The 18,490-nt window shown below is 41.0% G+C and overlaps 1 protein-coding gene across 1 annotated transcript in view; it reads right to left on the bottom strand.

The window, feature by feature from the left end:
• LOC122842130 (ankyrin-3-like) overlaps window positions 1-18,490 on the bottom strand; it is a 90,229-nt gene that overhangs the window by 44,235 nt on the left and 27,504 nt on the right. The window contains exons 4-23 of the mRNA XM_044135728.1: window positions 16,618-16,716; window positions 15,700-15,798; window positions 13,349-13,534; window positions 12,474-12,497; window positions 9,849-9,947; window positions 8,936-9,034; window positions 8,734-8,832; window positions 7,972-8,169; window positions 6,901-6,999; window positions 6,694-6,792; window positions 6,514-6,612; window positions 6,238-6,435; window positions 4,437-4,535; window positions 3,962-4,060; window positions 2,205-2,402; window positions 1,832-1,930; window positions 1,211-1,309; window positions 874-972; window positions 672-767; window positions 36-108 (exon numbers count right to left, since the gene is read on the bottom strand). Of these exons, the coding sequence (XP_043991663.1) occupies window positions 36-108; window positions 672-767; window positions 874-972; window positions 1,211-1,309; window positions 1,832-1,930; window positions 2,205-2,402; window positions 3,962-4,060; window positions 4,437-4,535; window positions 6,238-6,435; window positions 6,514-6,612; window positions 6,694-6,792; window positions 6,901-6,999; window positions 7,972-8,169; window positions 8,734-8,832; window positions 8,936-9,034; window positions 9,849-9,947; window positions 12,474-12,497; window positions 13,349-13,534; window positions 15,700-15,798; window positions 16,618-16,716 (2,260 nt within the window). The remainder of the gene's footprint in view (window positions 1-35; window positions 109-671; window positions 768-873; window positions 973-1,210; window positions 1,310-1,831; window positions 1,931-2,204; window positions 2,403-3,961; window positions 4,061-4,436; window positions 4,536-6,237; window positions 6,436-6,513; window positions 6,613-6,693; window positions 6,793-6,900; window positions 7,000-7,971; window positions 8,170-8,733; window positions 8,833-8,935; window positions 9,035-9,848; window positions 9,948-12,473; window positions 12,498-13,348; window positions 13,535-15,699; window positions 15,799-16,617; window positions 16,717-18,490) is intronic.

The raw sequence follows: 18,490 nt of genomic DNA on the forward strand, positions 1-18,490 counted from the left end.
TAAAATATGAGATATTTTAACAATAATTCACTCACCTTCGTCATCTGACATGTCAAGGAACTCATTTATGGTCTCCGGGACATTGATTTTGTGTTTTTCCGAGGCACTCTGAATAAAAAAAATAAAAAAAAACACACACACACACACAATGTGAGATAACACATAGTTGGAGAAACATTATACTTTCTTTCTGTCTGTCTGTTCAACAACTTGACACTTCAAGCATACATGGATTTTTCCTTGTGCAATCTTTTACTCAGAAAGATTGCTTCTCACTGGCCATTTTTTCCCAACTTTTCCCACTAACTGTGGCATTGTATCGTGGGCAAACTCTTCTCCTGTGGCCAACCCTGACACTTCTCATTGAGCCTCGTGTCAATAAGATCGCTGCCGGTGACCTTGGCTAAGGAGAAGAAACCTAAGCTCCAATCTAAGCCTTCTCTCTGTTTCTTAATCAGGGCAACGTCACACATGTGACACGGCGTGACGGACTAACTTGCCGGCTCACGATGCCACATTTGCTCACTCGCTCCATTAACTGTGCTGCTGACTGGAAGGCCAGGTTTGATTTGGACAAGTCGACACCTACACGATTAAGTAGAGCTCAATCCCATTGATGTAGTTTTTCTAACATTAAACAAGAAACTGCTGAATAGAAGACAGTGTCTCACCATCGCTGAGAGGTTTTCATCAGTCATGGGCCTCAGAGTGTCCACTACAGAGATGTACCCCAGACGGTGGGCCACTGAAAGGGCAGTGTTTCCATTCTAATCATTGATAAGAAAAAAAAAAAAAGAGAGAGAGAACGATATTGGAGGTCCAGAAAACATAGGAAGCATTCAGCATTTTAGCTTGTCTGTTCGGTGTTCGCACCACGGTGAGGTCGTTGGCCGAGGCTCCGTGCTGAAGCAGCAGGTTGATGATGTGGGTGTGGCCCTGCTGAGCTGCTTGGTGGAGTGGAGTGTAGCCGTTCTAGGCGGAGACAGACACAGTGAAAACACTTGAATTGAAACATCGTCTTCTTTGCTAAATTGAGTTTGAAACTTGATGGAATGCTTAGGATTTCCTCCTCGGCTTAAACTGGTTTGAGGATAAGCTACAAGACTGATCTTTTGTTAGAAAAAAAAAAAAAACATGAAATTTGTTGCTGCTCTAGATATTAAAGAGATTTAAAGCGACTGATACTGACTGCAACACTGAGGAGGTTTACCTTTGTTTTGGCGTCGACTTTGGCGTGGTTCTGCAGAAGAAAGTTTGCCGTCTTTGCGTTGCCATAGTGACAGGCCACATGTAGGGGAGTGTATCCAATCTGCAGATGGAGGAACATGAAAAGGAAAGAAGATGAAAGGGAGAGTAGGAGGTAGTTATGGACGCTCAATAGGGGCATGAAGCTGTAACATAACTTCTAATAGGTATCTCTGTTTTTAGTGATATTTCTTTTAAAAATTTGGAAACATGTTCATATAACCAAACTCTCAGCAGGCTATCACTGTCTTACAAAAAAAACAGCACACTGCTTCGTGTCTCATGTTGAGTTGTGATTATGAGCACAACTCTTAGAGATCAGAGCATCTATAAACATCTGTCCTGTCAGCACAAACACTCCCCACATAACCTTCACCTGGGGCAGATCAGCCTCAGTGGACACATACAGGTTGACTTTGTATTAGAATGTATTTGTTTGAAGCACATTGAAACACATTTTGCTTATTTGAAATGTTAAAACTCTAAGTAAGATAGAAAGAATGACTCAACAAAAAAACTACGAAAACCGAATAAGGCTACAATTTTTTTTCGGATTTGCAGACTGGACTGATTGAGAGAGTTTTACCTTTGTTTGTGAGTTGACATCAGCCTCGTTGATTACAAGGATTTCTGCAACGTTGACCTTGTCTTCCTGAGCTGCTAGGTGCAGGGGCGTGAGTCCACTCTGTGTTAAATTAAAGCGCACACACAATACAACGCATGAACAAATATGTCCTGGATGTAGCTAAGAACAGAACCGCAGGATAACAACTCTACTAAATAAAATAAATTTAAAAAAAGCAGCTCCAAAGATCCCGCTGGAAAAAAAAAGAAGAAAAAAATCACATTTTGTATGTTTTGGGATCGAAAGCTAAACATGCTAAACACCTTCACATTTGTTTCAAACAACATCGGTTTACGTGTTTCCAGCAAGGATTGCAAAAACTGGCATCGGTCACCTTATTGCACACATTGACGTTAGCGTTCTTGGCCAGCAGCAGGGACACGAGGTCCACGCTGCCCTCCTGTGCCGCCAGGTGAATTGGACTGATGCCCTGCCGCGTCACCACGTTGGTGTCTGCGCCGTACTCCAGCAGTGTGGTCCCGATGTCCATTTGGTTCTTTTTGGCAGCGATGTGGAGAGGCGTGTAGCCGTTCTAGGACAAGAAAGGGAAATTAAAATACTAATTTGATGTAACTGCAGGTCATTCATATGATCAACCTCATTTTAATCCATGGTTCAGGTTTATAGTCAAGGCAACAAAAACATTTGACATTTCACAATCACTTATTTTTACTTGCTCTAAAATTGTTGGATGGAGAAATGTTCTGGGTCATTTCAAGATTTAGTAGACTGTCATTCCTCAAAAGCTAATTAAAGATAATCCCAGACCTAAATTAATGAAGCAAAAATAACTAACTTGACACTGGTTTTACATAAGAACAAAAGAAAAACTACAAATTGGAAAACTCGGTTGCAACATCTCAAAAACTGCAGGTCTTCTGTCAAATCAGAGTCACTTTACCCAAGTCCGACACCACTGATTACCATCGAGTGAGTGACACAACAGAACCGACCCTTTCCTGAATATACCGGACCACAAAATAGAGCAACAAACCGCATCAACCCACACCAACCCAAGCTGCTCAGTGAAACGAGGCACAAGTTAAATTAATTCCAGGTTTGAAACTCGAATCCCATTCTTTCATCTGCTGGTCAATAGTTTTCAAAAGTGGAACCATCAAGAAACATTTTAGGATCTGCAACAGGGTCAGGTGTGGCAAAGGCTCTTTGATGCATGTTGGCTGAAACATTCTCCTAAAATAGCTAAGGATGCTAATACTGGTTTTAATGGAACCAGTATTAGCACTGCAGGGGATTTTATTGGGAGCCATCCATTATGGCTGATGAGTGCATCTTCCACTGGCACAAACAGAGGAGGGTTTATTCAAATTTATATTCAGCTTTAGGACCCAAAAAGTAGCAAGGAGATTAAAGCTTAAAATAGAGCTAGTAAAAACAGGTTAAGAGTGTGTTCAAAAGGCATCTGTCACATTTGGTAAATTTAGAGCACATTCTAAAAATATACAGCTAAAGACACACTCTCTTTTTTTAAAAAGACCTCCTTCTAAAAATCAGAGTAAATTTTCATGGGATCCTTTAATGGTTTTTGTTATCTGAGACACATGATGTCTGACTCTGAAATATGTACAGCCTGCATTTGTATGAAAGATTATGCAGACAGACTCCTCCAGAATAACACCAGTAACAACTTGCCAGAAGCACTTAAATTAATCCAAATATACCCAATACACACCCAATGTTTTTCTAGAAGCAAAGAGAAAAAAAACCCATGCAGGAAGGAATGACTGATAGAGAAAAAGAAAATGAAAAGGTCTCTCAAGTGCTGCATCATATTTTCTCTTGACAAAAACATTTTTTTTTTCAATTTTCTTTTCAATCCCTTGAGTACAAAAGTCACTGCCAAACTGTAAATCAACAAATATTTCCATGCAGAGCAAACTGCATAAAGCATCACTATACTATGAATGGCTTCCTAGAAGTCACTGAAGCCACTATGCAGGAGCTAAGTCTGCCTGGCTGAGAAAATTCAAAGGAAGCTAATTATGAGATGGGAAGACCTATCATTCTAAATCCAATCCACAACAAAATATATACACCAAAAAAGTAACGAAGTAATGTCAGTGTAGATACCTTGGCGGCAGCATGAGGGGAAGATCCCTGATCCAGCAGCAACAGCGCCACTCTCTGATTATCGTAGTGAGCGGCTACATGCAGCGGAGTTAGCCCACTCTAAGACACCCACACACACACGCACACGCACACAGAGCATGCAAGACAGAATATTAGAAATCACTTAGCATGTACTATTAGAAACATGCTAATATAAAGTTAGAGCATCAAATCAACAGAATACGGAGAGAAAACTGGAGGAAGACTGGGAGACTAAAGCAGGATGTTAGCATCTGCAAAAAGAGGCATACTAAAGGAGAGTGTTGTCACTGGCCAAATCCTTGACTTTGTTTGTAAGGTCTTTTTTTCTTTTTTTAGATTTATACTGTTGTGGTAAAGTATTACCACTTCTATTTTTGGGGCCTCTTTTGGCAGCTTACATACGGAAACATTTCGATCTTCATGACAAGAAAAGGCACGGGAATTTTGTCCTCACTTTTCCTGCTGCGTCAGGTGGGGCTCTCTTCTGAAGAAGCAAACTGGCCACCTCCATCTTGCCGTACTTTGCTGCTACATGCAGCGGCGTGAACCCTTTCTGTTTGACACAGAGCAAAACCGGTCAGTGGAGTTAAATACAATGTAAGTAAAAAGTAAAGAAAGTTCATAGGATATTTTTCAAGCTTTTGTATATTAGTTTATTGTAGTGATATAGCGCTTCATATAACTCTAATCTAATGGTTGTGCTATAGAAATAATGATGCAAGAAGATTCATTTTCTAAGGGTAACATATCTGCTTAACAACACAGAAGAAGAGACTCGCAATAACTCCAAGGTTTATAGAAATGAAATATGATTTTCTTTGAAAACCCACACGTCTAACTTTTCACTGTCCAGTTCAATTAAAATGGTTGTAGCTGAAGCTTAGGTCAAGCAACTGAGAGAAACGAGGGCCAGTGAACTATTTATTTTCATCGGTGTGATGTTGCCTGACTCTTGCTTAGTATTAGCTGAACACTGACATGATATTGAGCTAGGAAGGTCACTGAATGTAATTTGAGTCCAAATTTAAGTGGTAGCACATGACTGCAAAAGCAATCTCAAAAAGCACAGATATAGATGAGAATATAAGGGGAAGGGATTTTTATGGTTCAGTTTGAAAGTCTGAAAAGAAAAGGCCTGCACTACCATGGTGAATAAATTAATTTGTGTGCTAATTGTGAGGGGCGAAGGGTGGATAGAATGATTAAAGTTTACGTGATCTGAGACAGTGCATAGTCCCATTAGGGAGATCAACTGTCACACAATTTTATATAAGAATTATGTTTCAAAAATGGTCATAAAACATCACATTTAAGTAAAATGGATCATTAAAAAGTGATTTTGGCTGTTGTGTAAAAAAAAAAAAAAAACAACATCAAAATGATTAGAGAACCCTAAATAGTTACTACCTACTTGAGATTTTTTTTTTTTTTTTGTCCTGTTATGACCAGAGCGATAATCAAGCTCGTGTCTCCATTGCTGTTAGAAAGAATTTACTGCACAAAAGAAACACAGTGGGTCAAAAATGCCTCAGATAGTGAGCCAAATATGCTACAAAATGAGCAGCACTCGGCTTCCTGCGGGTGTGTGTGCGTGTCAGTGTGTGGAGATATTTAAAGACATTTGGTAATATTTTCCAAAGGAATGTGGGACTCCCACATATTCCCACTTGCCCTGAAACACATGACCTCCTTTCTTTCTGACTGCCTACAGTCAGCATTCACATGACCTCCACACACAGTGAAGGAGAAGACAGGCTGCTGGATTGAGAAGCTGCTCTTAACACAATTGCTCGGTAAACATCACAAATTAACTTGTAGTTACTGAACTCCAATTCCTCTTCTCTTACATGTAGCTGCGTCCATTTCTTGCATCCATTTCACTTAAGTGTCAGCGAGAAAGAGCCCACCGTGGGGTTCACCCTCCATTAATCTGCTCCACCGATCGAGGTGACCTTTAAAAACGCCCCCAGCTACACATCGCACACTTCCACAAACCTGCTGCATTAATTTGTCTCCGCATCTCCTTTTTCTGACTTTGATCTCTACCGCTACTTGGATTTGTGATCTGAGCTAGAATCAAAAATCATAATTAACTCCAGGAACAGTTTTAAAATCCAATCGAAATTGGATGTGGAACAGAAAACAGGACAAGCAGCCCGGAGGCCTACTAGTGGGGAAGTGTGGTACTGAAACTGGATGACCTCCGTTCTGTTTCCCCCAATGTCTGCGTTTGACCTGACCTCTGTGGGATTTACCTTTGTGGAGGAGGAAAGTGAGGCACCGTTCTCCAGCAGCATGGAGGCGACATCCTGGTGCCCTTCGCGGGCGGCCAGGTGAAGGGGCGTGTAACCTGAAGTGGTGGCAGAGTTGGCAGAGGCACCACAATGCAGCAGCTGCTGGACGATGTCAACCTTTCCCAGCCGACTGGAGATGTGCAACGCTGTCTGGTCGTCCTATACGCAGAGCGATGAGGTGACCGTTAGAGTTATTCAATGGACTGAATGAATCACAATGAGGCGCTTTGCACTAACCTTGGACTTGGTGTCCACCTTGGCTCCGTTCTTCAGCAGATAACGAACTACATCTGCCTGGCCAGCCCTTGCCGCCATGTGGAGAGCCGTTTCCCCTCGCTAGAGGACACGAACACAGCGTGTTTCCAGTCGAAGTTGGACAAAACCAGAATCAGCGTCATTTAGATATCATCCACTCACAACGTTGGTGGTGTTGGGCGACGCTCCATGGCGTGTCAATGCGTGAACGATGTTCTCGTGGCCCATGAAGGCTGCCACGTGGATCGGCGTTAGGCCGGACTGCACAGAAACAGTAACGATTCAAATATCTGTCTGTAAAACATGTCAAGCTTGAAGAGCAAAACAAATCCGATTTTGTTAGAACTGCGCTCCAGCTTGGTGCTGTACCTCTGTTACGGCCTGTATGGACGCCCCGTGCTTCAGCAAAAGCTCCATCACTTTTACTCTGTTCTTCTTGCAAGCGATGTGAAGTGGAGTGAAGCCGTTCTAGACAGGGAGAAAATCAATGCTACAGTGACACCTAGTCAACGTTGGACATTTTACAGTTACAAAAGAGATTGTTTATTAGATGAAAGAAAGAAAACAATTGACCACTTAGTAAAATAAATGTGGTGAAAAGGTCAACTGGAGATGAGTAAAGCGTGAGGAAAAACACCAGGCTAGTTTTATTTTTTCAAGTTATAAGTTCAACAGTGGAAGCACCTTAAATTATCTTTTTAGTCTCTTTTTTTCTTCCAGTTTTCCCTTGAATGTCTCATCAACAAATTGCTGATTTAAACAGAAACTCGAGCAGTCCACCCAAATTTTTTAATAATACTTCTGTTTTGTTTCTCTTTCCTTTTTCTAGTCAAACTGAAAAATTCACAACCAACGTCTCTCTTCACACTCGAAGCAAGTTTGTGATAAAATTGGAAATCTAAAATAAGATTTGGCTTCTATGCAAAAAATAAAACAACCAAAAAACTGCTGATAGACTTTCAGCTCCAGGTTTACAATCTGCACATATACCACCAACATAAACATAGTTCATTTTGGGCTACATGAATAGACATATTCCTGTGTATAATATGCACACAGGTGTTAATGTGGTGCATTAATATTTAGGTAAATATCCCTTAACAAGTAACACCTCAACCATTTGCTTATTATACCCACCGACTAGCTTCCGACTTAATTCTGGTTGGCTATGTGAGTACCTTTTCTAGGTAGTCTGTAAGGGAAGTTGAAGTGGTCCAATTTCAAAAAACAACTGAAGTTAAGACTTTTTCAAAAACCCTTCAGGAGGTCTTCTAAAACATTGACATTTGTGATCAATGTTCAATTGAAACACCAAGTTGGGTTTATGATTCAACTATTTGACCTGGACTGTCATCTGAGATAAAGAGAATGCATCAAAATAAAAATTCAACAATCATGTTAACTCATTTAAAGCATAGTTTGCTCCAACATTGTCCGTACCAGAGCTTTTGCATTAGGATTGGCCTTCTTGTCCACGATGAGCTTGGCCACCTTGTAGTGCCCGCAGTGCGCGGCGACATGCAGCGCCGTCAGGTAGTCGTTGGTGACGTCGTCCACCGGCACGTCGTGATGCAGCAGGAGCTGGACGCAGTTCAAGTGGTCCCCCTGAGTGGCCATGTGCAGCGGCGACAGGCCGTTCTACAAGGCGCCGGAGAGAGGCAGAGAGAACAGAGGAGGAGAGGGGAGGAGACGGAGAGATCCAGACAAAGAGAGAGAGAGAAAAGAAGAAAAAAAACAGACACACGCAGACAGACAAGTACACAGGTGGACAGACAGACATAGCCAGTTAGGACGTAGCCGTGCGCTTGTACAGGTAAAACTGCGAAGGAAGTTGCTGTTACAGAAGCATTGTTATAACGAGGTCATTACAACAATGTCTATGTTGTTACACTGGTTGTCCTGCGCGGTCAAACGGCAGGGTTTACGCAGCGAGGACAGGCTGTTCTGGAGAAGTCGCACAGACGTTATGGAGACAATGCGACAACACTACAGCAACAGTTCTGCTGTCTGATTGGATAACAGAGTTCAAATCGCTCTGTGTGATCAGAGGAGCTGACTGAAACAAACGTGTCAGTGTTATTGATGAAGGTATGACTTACTGAGACCTTATTTTTAACAGCCAAGAACAATTGTGATGTCTTTGTGACCTCTTCCTTTTACGAGCAAAGCATCGGCTCACAAAGTTATCGTTCAGGTAGCTACCTTGGTCTTGGACAGGATGGGCGCTCCTCGGTCCAAAAGGATTTCTACCACCTGTTCGTGCCCGCTCCTCGCTCCACAGTGAAGAGGCGTCAGACCATCCTGAAAACATATAAATCCATAAATGTTCATCCCCTTTATTATACATTACAGGGTCTTTTATGGATTAATTTACTATTTTTATAGAAAGAGAGTGTAATCTCACCTTGGTCTTTGCATCTATTTTGGACCCTCTGTCTAGTAGTAATTTCACCATGTTACTGTTGCCCCTTTTCGATGCCACATGAAGCGGAGTAATGTCATTCTAATAGAAAAATAGGAATGTTTCTATAAATATTTAACCGCACATTGATTTACCTCTGCTTGGCCAACAACGCCAGTTGAATAAAACTGTAATTTAGCATTTAATCATTAGCCATTTCTCATTTAACCAGCAATTTCAACAATTAAACAACCATAGGCTAACTATTAGTGAAAATAAATGGTGTAAATTCAAGAACAAGCATCTGCTGAGCCTCTTCCCTGGGTGATTCTAACTATCCCTTCTGCTCTGGCAAGACGTTGTAGACGTGTAATCAGTGTCAAAATCAGCACAAACACCAGCAACCCCTTAAAACAGCAGCCAACACCCAGTAATCAGGCCCCTAATAAATATGGTGCTGGCAACATTTGATGAGGCAGAGGATTTGGTTGCACTTGCCCTCAGATCTAATAGTGTTGCCTTGGAAAATACTTATACGATTATTTTGGAGGAACTAAGCAGGTGTATTTGATGTAATGAAATGTAATTGTACAGAGTAAAACCTATAAAATATACAAGACATGCAAAAAGGCCGTTAAAGAGGTAGAGTTTGATTTTGTCATAGCCACCATAGTGTGATCCATGTTGTATCAAAGTGGTAAAGACGACCTTCTGGTTTATAGTCAGCTTTTTCTGATGCAGTGGTTTTTATTTTCATGTGACATTCCACGCTGTCAATATTGTTAACAAAGTAAACATTTAGAAATGAAAAGAATTTCTCTGTTACTCTGTTGCCTGAGCTTGCTTGTCTCTCTACTGAGAGTTGGTAAAAGTTGGTAATACTTCCACCAGACAGCAGAGGGCAGAGTAAACTCACTCGAGCCATGAAGTCCACAGCAGCCCCTCTGTTAAGCAGCAACGTGGCCACGTTAATGTTGCCATAATGAGCTGCGATGTGCAGGGGAGTGAAGCCGCTCTGAGAATTGAGGGGAGGGGAAAAAAAGACACAAACAGACGCATTATGTTAGAAAATAATTCAACCAAATATTCAAAAGTAGTCAGTATGTCAGCCTTTGTCTACATTAAACAAGAACAAATTCATGATCGCTAACACTTGACGTTTTCTCTAAGAGAAAGTCTTTACAGATGCATTACACATGGGTCCAGCTACATGCTAATCAATATTAGCGCCTTCCCTCTCATAGATATGTGTCTTTATGTGTCTGATGGTATAAAATCTAAAGCAGAGCTAGAAGTGTTTCAGAATTTTCTTGAATGGAAAAATTATTTCAAAAATAAACCTCAGTTTTTATTTTTCCTCATTACCTATTGCTGTTTTATCTCCATCATCTTATCATCATCATTCGTACAATTATTATTGGTTTTCTGTCTTAATAATTAGATCATTGAGAATGCACGCCTCTGGTTTATAGATGTTCTGTTTTAACATCTATAAATTCATGTGTATGACAGGTGCTCTATAAATAAAGTTTGAGTGACTGATTAAACTTTTTGACATTCTGAACATTTTATTGTTGAAAATCACTACACTAGAAAGGAACTACAAATCCAGTTCTTTACATTTTAAATGGCAGGCATCACGTAAGATTACATTGTTAGCTAAAACTGCTGATAAAGCCAAAAAAACAAAAACAAAAACTGGCAACCAAATAACTGAGGGAATCTTGCACAAAGATTTTCAGGTACTAAATTGTCATTTAAGAATGAACGAAGTACTAGCAAGGCAGAAGATTCAGAGATATTTGTGCACCCAAAATGTATCTAAAACACTACAGCTGCAATCAATCTGAAATGTTTTTAATTGATATTTAAACATGAAACTGTCATCTGATCCTTTAAAAAATTGTGAGTCAGTGATAAATTAATAGAACCATCAAAAGCCCTTCATCAACCTGAACGTTATGCACATTTGTTTACCACGATGCTCAAGCTTCAGGTCAGTAAAGCCATTTTTGGGTGAATCATACCAGATGACTGTCAGGCTTACCGATGGCAGAAATAAAGCCAAACAAAACAGGCACACACAGGAGGTGGCCACCTGGCTTTGGTGTGACGAAGGGGCCCTGGTTATCGCAGAAGCAGTGTCATGTTTGTTGCTTTGGTCCCATGCAAAATGCTTCAAGTGGACGAATTTAGGACTAGAGGTGCAGTGCCTTGCGAAAGTATCCATGTCCTTTGACTCTTTTGTTGTTTTATGAGCAGAAACGTCAGTATATTTCTTCTGGATTTTATTGGATAGACCAAGACATAACAGAGCAGGATTGTAAAGTGGAAGGATGATTATTGGTTTTCAAGGTTTTTAAGCAGATGAAAATAAGGAAAGTGTGAAATACACCTATATAACTACTGTACGTCCCGCCTCTATGTAATCAATCTCAGAATAAATATAGTTGATATTTCAATTATGAGCAGGTCTGTCTTTGTAAAATACAAATCTATTGTTAAAAAAAGTCGATGTCCTGTTTGTAGTTTACCATGAGCCATGTGGTACCATGAACTTTTCAGCAAACATGCAAACCAAGATGTGTGGCACATTAACCACACAGTGAAACAAGGTGGTGGTGGTGGTTGCATTATGTCTTAGGTTTTTTAAGGATCTAAGGTAAGACTTAAAAAACATGCCCGCATATGTTTTCCAATCAATCTTACTGGCCCTGATTCTTCAAGGAGAAAAAAATGGCAAAGGTTTTAGTCTCTAGATGCGCAAAGCTGATGGAGGTACATCTGCTCAAGGCTTCGAGACGCAACTGCACCAAAAGGTGGTTCTGCAACGTATAGACTCAGGTTTAAAAATGTAAAAAAGCAAAGATGCATTTTCCACTTCACTAAGTATGTTCCTCTGACCTGGTTCAACGCATAAAACTGCAATAAAATGCATTGAAGTCAAAGTGTGAAAAAGTTCAGCGAATCCTTTTGCGAGGCACTGTACGCTAAAGACCGAGTTCTTCTGTTCTACCAACAGACCGAGTGGCTGTTGCTAGGCAGCAAGATGTTTTACAGCTTATAGGGATTGCCATGCAGGTTATAGACAAACTGCAGCTTTTCAGTGGATGATAACCACTTCTCATGCGGTCACTGGTTATCATGTTGATCAGTTTCATGGACACATTAAGACAACATTTCTGTCAACATTCACAAATCATTTGCCAAAAAGAGAAACCTTGGACATTTTTGGACACCATGAAACCATTTCAATCAAGGAAAGCCTTGACACCCAAGCCTCTAGCTCCAGATTTTACTTTTTCTTTTACATTTTGGTATTAACATGCTTTTTTACTTTGACTCTTCTCCATGATTTGAGATATACGCCATAATGAAGCAATGATGAGGAGGAAGACATGAGCTAAAATGGAGAACGGGGGGACATAATATAGGGCTGCAGAAACACAACTGCATCAGGTTGGGGTCACTGAAGTGATTGTTATTTGTTTTTATGAATTGTAATGAGGAAACTACATAATGTACAGATATATATGTGTACCTCTGTTGTTCTATTCACCATCATCTACAGAGTCAGCCAAAAGAAGAGAGAATGGGCAGTTAGTGAGAAAAAAACAGAAAAGGCAAAGAGGAGCGAAGGAGCTCAGTGAGAAATAATATACCCTGAGTCAAATTTGCATAAGATTTCCGGCTTGAGAACAGTAGCTTACAATAATATACCTGCTGAATTGTGCTGAATTTATAGCTCTTTGAAAACATTCAAATAGTTGTTGTTTTTTTTTTTTCATCAAGATGAGTATAAACACAATAAAACAAAGTACAAAACAAGAGGGAAAAACTTGAGATCTTTGTAAAGTAATGTACTTATGATGCATTTTATGTGCTTGGAGGTCGGATTTTCTAAATTCCAGCTTGAAATACAAACAAAGGTCCACCTGAAGTCGGAAATCTTGATTGGGACGATCAGATATCCTTAAGTCATCCTAAATTCAGAATCCAATATGGCTGCCGTGCATCCAAAAGGTCAAGAATGTTGCTGGTATAAACTATTAGTTCTTTGATGGTTTGTTTAGCCATTAGTAGGCATGTGGTTTTTTTTTTCACTATATGAACACATAAAATAAAAAAAGACTATTATTTCACTTATTGTCTTGTATTAGTTAACACCAAAGCAGAGAGCAAATCAGTGTCCCAATCAGTAATCAAGTTTTCTCAAAATCACTTTACTTCTTTCTCCTTTTTGCCGAAAATAAAAATAATATAAATAACTGCAACAAATTCCAATAATAAGAAAGAAAAGAAAGCAAGAGACAAAACAAATAGAAAAGTGCAAAGTCATTTGAGTTCAAACAAAAATCTGACATTAACCAGCCGACCGAAGGACCCGGATCAGAGCTGAACTTCCCCAATGCTCACCTTGGACTCCACATCGGCATTGTGGTCGTTCTGCAGGAGCAGGGCCGCGGCCTTGGTGTCGTCCTTGCGTGCGGCGATGTGCAGGGCAGGCAGACGCACCTTGCCCTTTGTATCGTTCTCCAGCAGCAGGGAGACCACCTGGTCATGGCCCTGCTGGAGGGCCACCGCCAGAGGGGTAAAGCCGTCCTGCACGTGAGGGGACAGAGAAGGTCACCGATGCCAAACAGATAAATGCTTCACTTAGAGATGGAATGGATGAAGAGTGGCAGAGTGATGGTGGTGAAGCAGCTTTTAGAGCAGAATATGCAGAGATGTTGCTTGCACATTTTTACATGTCTGACTTGCTGTTTGAGTGCGGGGCAAAGAGACACAAAATCTAAGTTTTACAAATGAAGTCAAGCATAAGTTGTTCAAAAGACAGACTTCATATTTAGAGTGTGTCGGAATAGTTGGGATTTTTTTGAAATGAGGTTTTATGAAGTCATTATTGAAAACATTTCCTCTAAGCCTTTATAGAAAGACATCCAACTCCAGTGAATGTTGTCTGATGCTCTTTTCTACAAAGGATGTACTCACTTAAAGAAAAGTGAACACTGGAGGCCAGTGCAGCTGGTTGGTGGGTATTAACTGTGCACATCTTGTGTTCTGCATGGTTTAGATGCATCCCTGCTTCCAACAGAGCTGAGTTAAAAACTAGAGACACCTGATCGGTATGCCATCTAATTGTCAACAAACCATTAATAAACCATTTAGTAAATTTAGATGTCTTGTACCACAGGAAGATTTAAAACACAAAGGACATCTGTTTTTGAAGATTTGAGTTGGCAACTCTTGATCTATTTATTTAATTTTATTTTTTTTATTTGTCACGGATTTTACTATTTTATTCATTTTAGGATAGTTGAACAAGGTTGATGTTGAAATTATGTTGGTGGAGACTACTGGCTGATCAGCTGTGATAAAAACAAAAAACAAACAACAACTATAAAATCCACAAAGTACAGGAAGATACAATCTATTACCTATAGATGCATAACAGCCTCATTCTCCACCAGAATAGTTTTGTTAGCAATAAGGTCTTACTCTACTACGAAAACTGTATTACTGTTTCTGATGATTGTGTCAACATTTAATGTCAGCATTGCATTCAGAGTAATTCAATATTGTCACAATGAGTTCATTTAACTTAAACAAATGGCAGTCCGTCTGACACCTACGCCCACAGCAAACAATTTCTACAAACTCGGGGCCATTTAAAATGTTTCTACCACAGGTCCAGAAATCCTTACTGATAACGTCACAGAACCTCAGTTTAAAAAAATTTAACCAGTTCTTTAAAAGCCCTCGATTGATTACTACTGGTGGTGACATATTTCACACTAATCCTGCAAAGCTCTGATGGGGAAAAGAAAAAAAAAATCTATAATTAATGAACTATAAAATTTTCCAGCAAATCAAGAAGCTGGATTTTTCATTATTTGAGAACTTTCTTCAAATATAACATTATTGGATCACGTGGTCCATTCAGCTCATCAGTTATGTTACACAAATACAGCTGATTCAATGGTTCTTTTAAGTATATACCTATCGGTTTTAACTACTGATAGTTAAAACTATTAGTTTTAAACTCATAGTTTAAAGAGCTATCAGTGTGTGTGTGGGTGTGTGTTACATAAGTCAGAGGGACATCCCACTTTGTAGCATGTAGCTACAAAGTGGGAAGTAGTGGGAAGGCTTTAGCTAGTGCTAATGCCTTCCCACTACATCCCACTTTGTACCTGCATTAGCACTAGCAGCTACCTATCCCTCTTGGTGTGTTTGTGTGTTTGTGTGTTTGAGTCCCACAAACTGAGTGGCGTTAAATCACGGCAGCAGCGGTGGAGGAGAGGCAGCAAGCGGAGCCGACCACGTCTTGTGACCGACTCAAGGTCACTCTGCCTCCACCAACATACACTACCAATCAATGAGGCTCTGCCATGGCCCTCACGAAGAGATGAGGAGGTGGAGGTGGGGAGAGAGGGGGAGTGGGAACAGGAGCACAGGAGGAGACAAACAGAGTGATGATGTGAGACAGAGAGAATGAAGGAAAACACCATGGCAGCAAACAGCCGAGAGGATGGAGGAGCAGACGAAGATACAGGAAGGTGCGGAGCGAGTGGGTGGGGCGGGAGAAGAAAAGGGAGGAAAGGGAGGAAACAAAAGGAGGAGAGGAGAGGAACGTGGTTAGTAGAACAGCTGTGAAAACCACAAGTGACTGAGGCGAACGCATGGAGACGAACTGTACGACAGCATTGACACAAAAACACACCACTGAACCGGCGTGCGAGTAGAACGTATGCGCATACGTTTACCTCTGTGGCGATGCTCTGGCTGGCGTTGTTCTCCAGAAGGAACCGCACCACCTCCAGGTGGTTCTCCTGCGCCGCCATGTAGAGAGGGGTGAAGCCATTCTGCACAGCCCAGAGTCAAAACAACACAGGCACACAAGCAGTTACAGTCACAAACAGGTCAACACAAGGGACCTGTTCAAGATCACTGGATCCTCAACCAAATAATTCATTTCAGAAAAATATCATCAGCTCCGTAAGATGGGCTGTGATTGCTCAAAATGCAGCTGTGTTTTGTTCAGATTCAGCCAATATTTCTGACATCAGTGACAAAAATCAAGCCCTAAAAACATCCTCACAAACACACATAAGGTAATACTCGTGTGTTGTTTTAGGATCTATCTGCTGTAAGGGAGGAATGTCCAACCCCAGTTCTTAAGAGACACTGTCCTGCAACTGCATTCATGCTTCAGCATGCTTCACTCAAATAACCAAAAAGCCTCTCTAACATGCCATTAAAGTACTGTGGAGGTGTGGTAATGAGCTATTCGTTTTGTCCAGGTGTTTCTGGAACAGGGGTGCATTTAAAAGCTGCTGCACGGTGTCTCTCAAGCAGGGAGCTGGAGACCCCTGCAACAAGAGAAGCAGTCAGACTTCTCGTCACTTCTCACCTTGATCTGACAGAGTTAAATGTAAAATGCACGGACAGCAGTTTTCCGCAGAGGCCTAGTTGGCAATTTGCCACCTACTGTCAGTAAAATCCTTTCCGCTGAGTGATTCCCACAATGTCACTGACTGCCTGATACACTATCAGGCCCAACAAACGTGTGCATCACTGAAAGTGTGATTACATTATATGGCTTCAGGTCAACGGAGCAGGGGAACCATAGTTTCTTTTTTTTTCTTTTTATCTGTAGGTGAATGTTTGTGTGTGTGTCCCACCTGAGATTGCGAGTTGACGTTGGCTCCATTGGTAACCAGCTCTTTGACGACTTCCGCCTGGCCGGCCAGTGAGGCTATGTGCAGAGCAGTGTTTCCTTTCTGGATTACACACAACAGCCAAGGGAATGCAAGTTAAGCTCTGGCCCACCTGTCCGACCATTTTTGCTCTTTGCCACCGTAGGTCGCATCCATGTGATCGAGTAAATCCCATCCCGACCGATCACATGCTTGAACTGGTATTTGGGGGCTCTGGCGTCCCCCCGGCCGCACTGCCAACAATGTGTCACTTCCGATCCCGACATCCCACACGTAAATGAGACCTGGCCTAAAAATAAAACCTCCCCGACCTTCTACGAATGTGTCCAGGTCAGAGTGAAGGCAGGGCTGACCCTCACGTTGTCCTCTGGGATATGGAATGTGCTTGTGACAAAAGAGTGGTTGGTCACGTTTACCGCGTTCAGTCGCAGTGAAATTAAGCACACATCTGATATTCAAAGCAGTGTAAGACAAGGTACAAGTGTCATGTTATAGGTAGTGACTTGACCACTTGGAATGCCATTACAACTACAAGCTTCAATGTATTTTACTGCAATCCCATGGGAGAGAGGAAAATCAATTTAGAGCAACAAATAATTGCAGAAAAGACTGAAAAGTATGGCATACATTATTCAATGAATAAAGTCGAGCACGACACTGTATTTTCTCCGCAAATAGAGCAGAACAATGTCAGAAGGCTGGCTACACACAGCAACATCAGAAATCTCTAACTCAAGGTATCCTCTCTACTGCCCACAAAAGCTGAGCCAAATCCTAACATCTGATGACATTAAGATGCACGCAGCATCCAAACTAATCCCTAAGAATCCTCAGGGTCACAGAACAGAGATATTTTAATTGGAGATTTTCTCCTTGATCTTAAATATTTTATTGCGTCTCATGTTTATGTCAGCACCAGGCGAGCGGCCCGGGGCAGAGACGCCGAACCAGTCGACAAAATGGGAATAAAAAGCCTTCAAGGTACAAATGTGAATAATGTTCCACTTCTGAACCCTTTTCCACGTCAGAATAGTGATGCGATATCTTTTTGAGTACAGGATATCTATTTATGCAGCATATAAAGTATCCTGCCTCCGCTCCTTTTGTTTGACTTGCTTTATGCAGTGGTATGGAAATCTAATTTTCCTGTTACGGTTTTTATTCTGTTGTTTTTTGGGGGCTCACTTAAATGTTTCAAATAAACAAGCTGTAATCTCAGACAGGCAACCCAAATAAATACATAAAGCAGTTTTTAAATGACTTCATTTGCTCTAGGAAGATGTCAAACCAACCCGACTTCATGTGAAAACTAACAGCTGGTTCTGAAACGCTTGGTGGAAACAGTTACCATGCAGTAGCTGGCAATGAATCTTTTATATCTCTGTAGAGGAAATATTGCCTCACTCTTCTTGACAATTTATTTTTTCTTTCAGCCACATTAGAGGCTTTTCGAACATCAGCAGCCTGTTTAAGGTTATGGACTAAAGTCTACACTTTGATTTTGTGTTTTTGAGCCATTTATAGCTGGTGTTCCTTGAGTATTCTGTTACAAAAGCTAAATTTGTGTGAGAGTAAGGTCAAAATCCGAAAGCTGGACGATTTATGGTAAAATGAAATTCACGGTTAAATCAGTTACATTGAGTTGTCCAAGTCCTGGTGCAGTATACTCTCATTTCTGCTGTACACCCTCTCATATTTCTATAGTTACGTTACACTTTTCCCAAAAAGTCTAGGGGATCATCAGGATGTTTTTGGTAAATTTGAGACGAGCCTTTGTGAGTTTTTCTTTTTGTTTTGGTCAGCAGTGGTTTTCGTCTCAGAGCTCTCTATTGCATGG

The sequence above is a fragment of the Gambusia affinis genome, linkage group LG13, assembly GCF_019740435.1.
Source record: "Gambusia affinis linkage group LG13, SWU_Gaff_1.0, whole genome shotgun sequence".
NCBI classification, from domain to species: Eukaryota; Metazoa; Chordata; class Actinopteri; order Cyprinodontiformes; family Poeciliidae; genus Gambusia; species Gambusia affinis.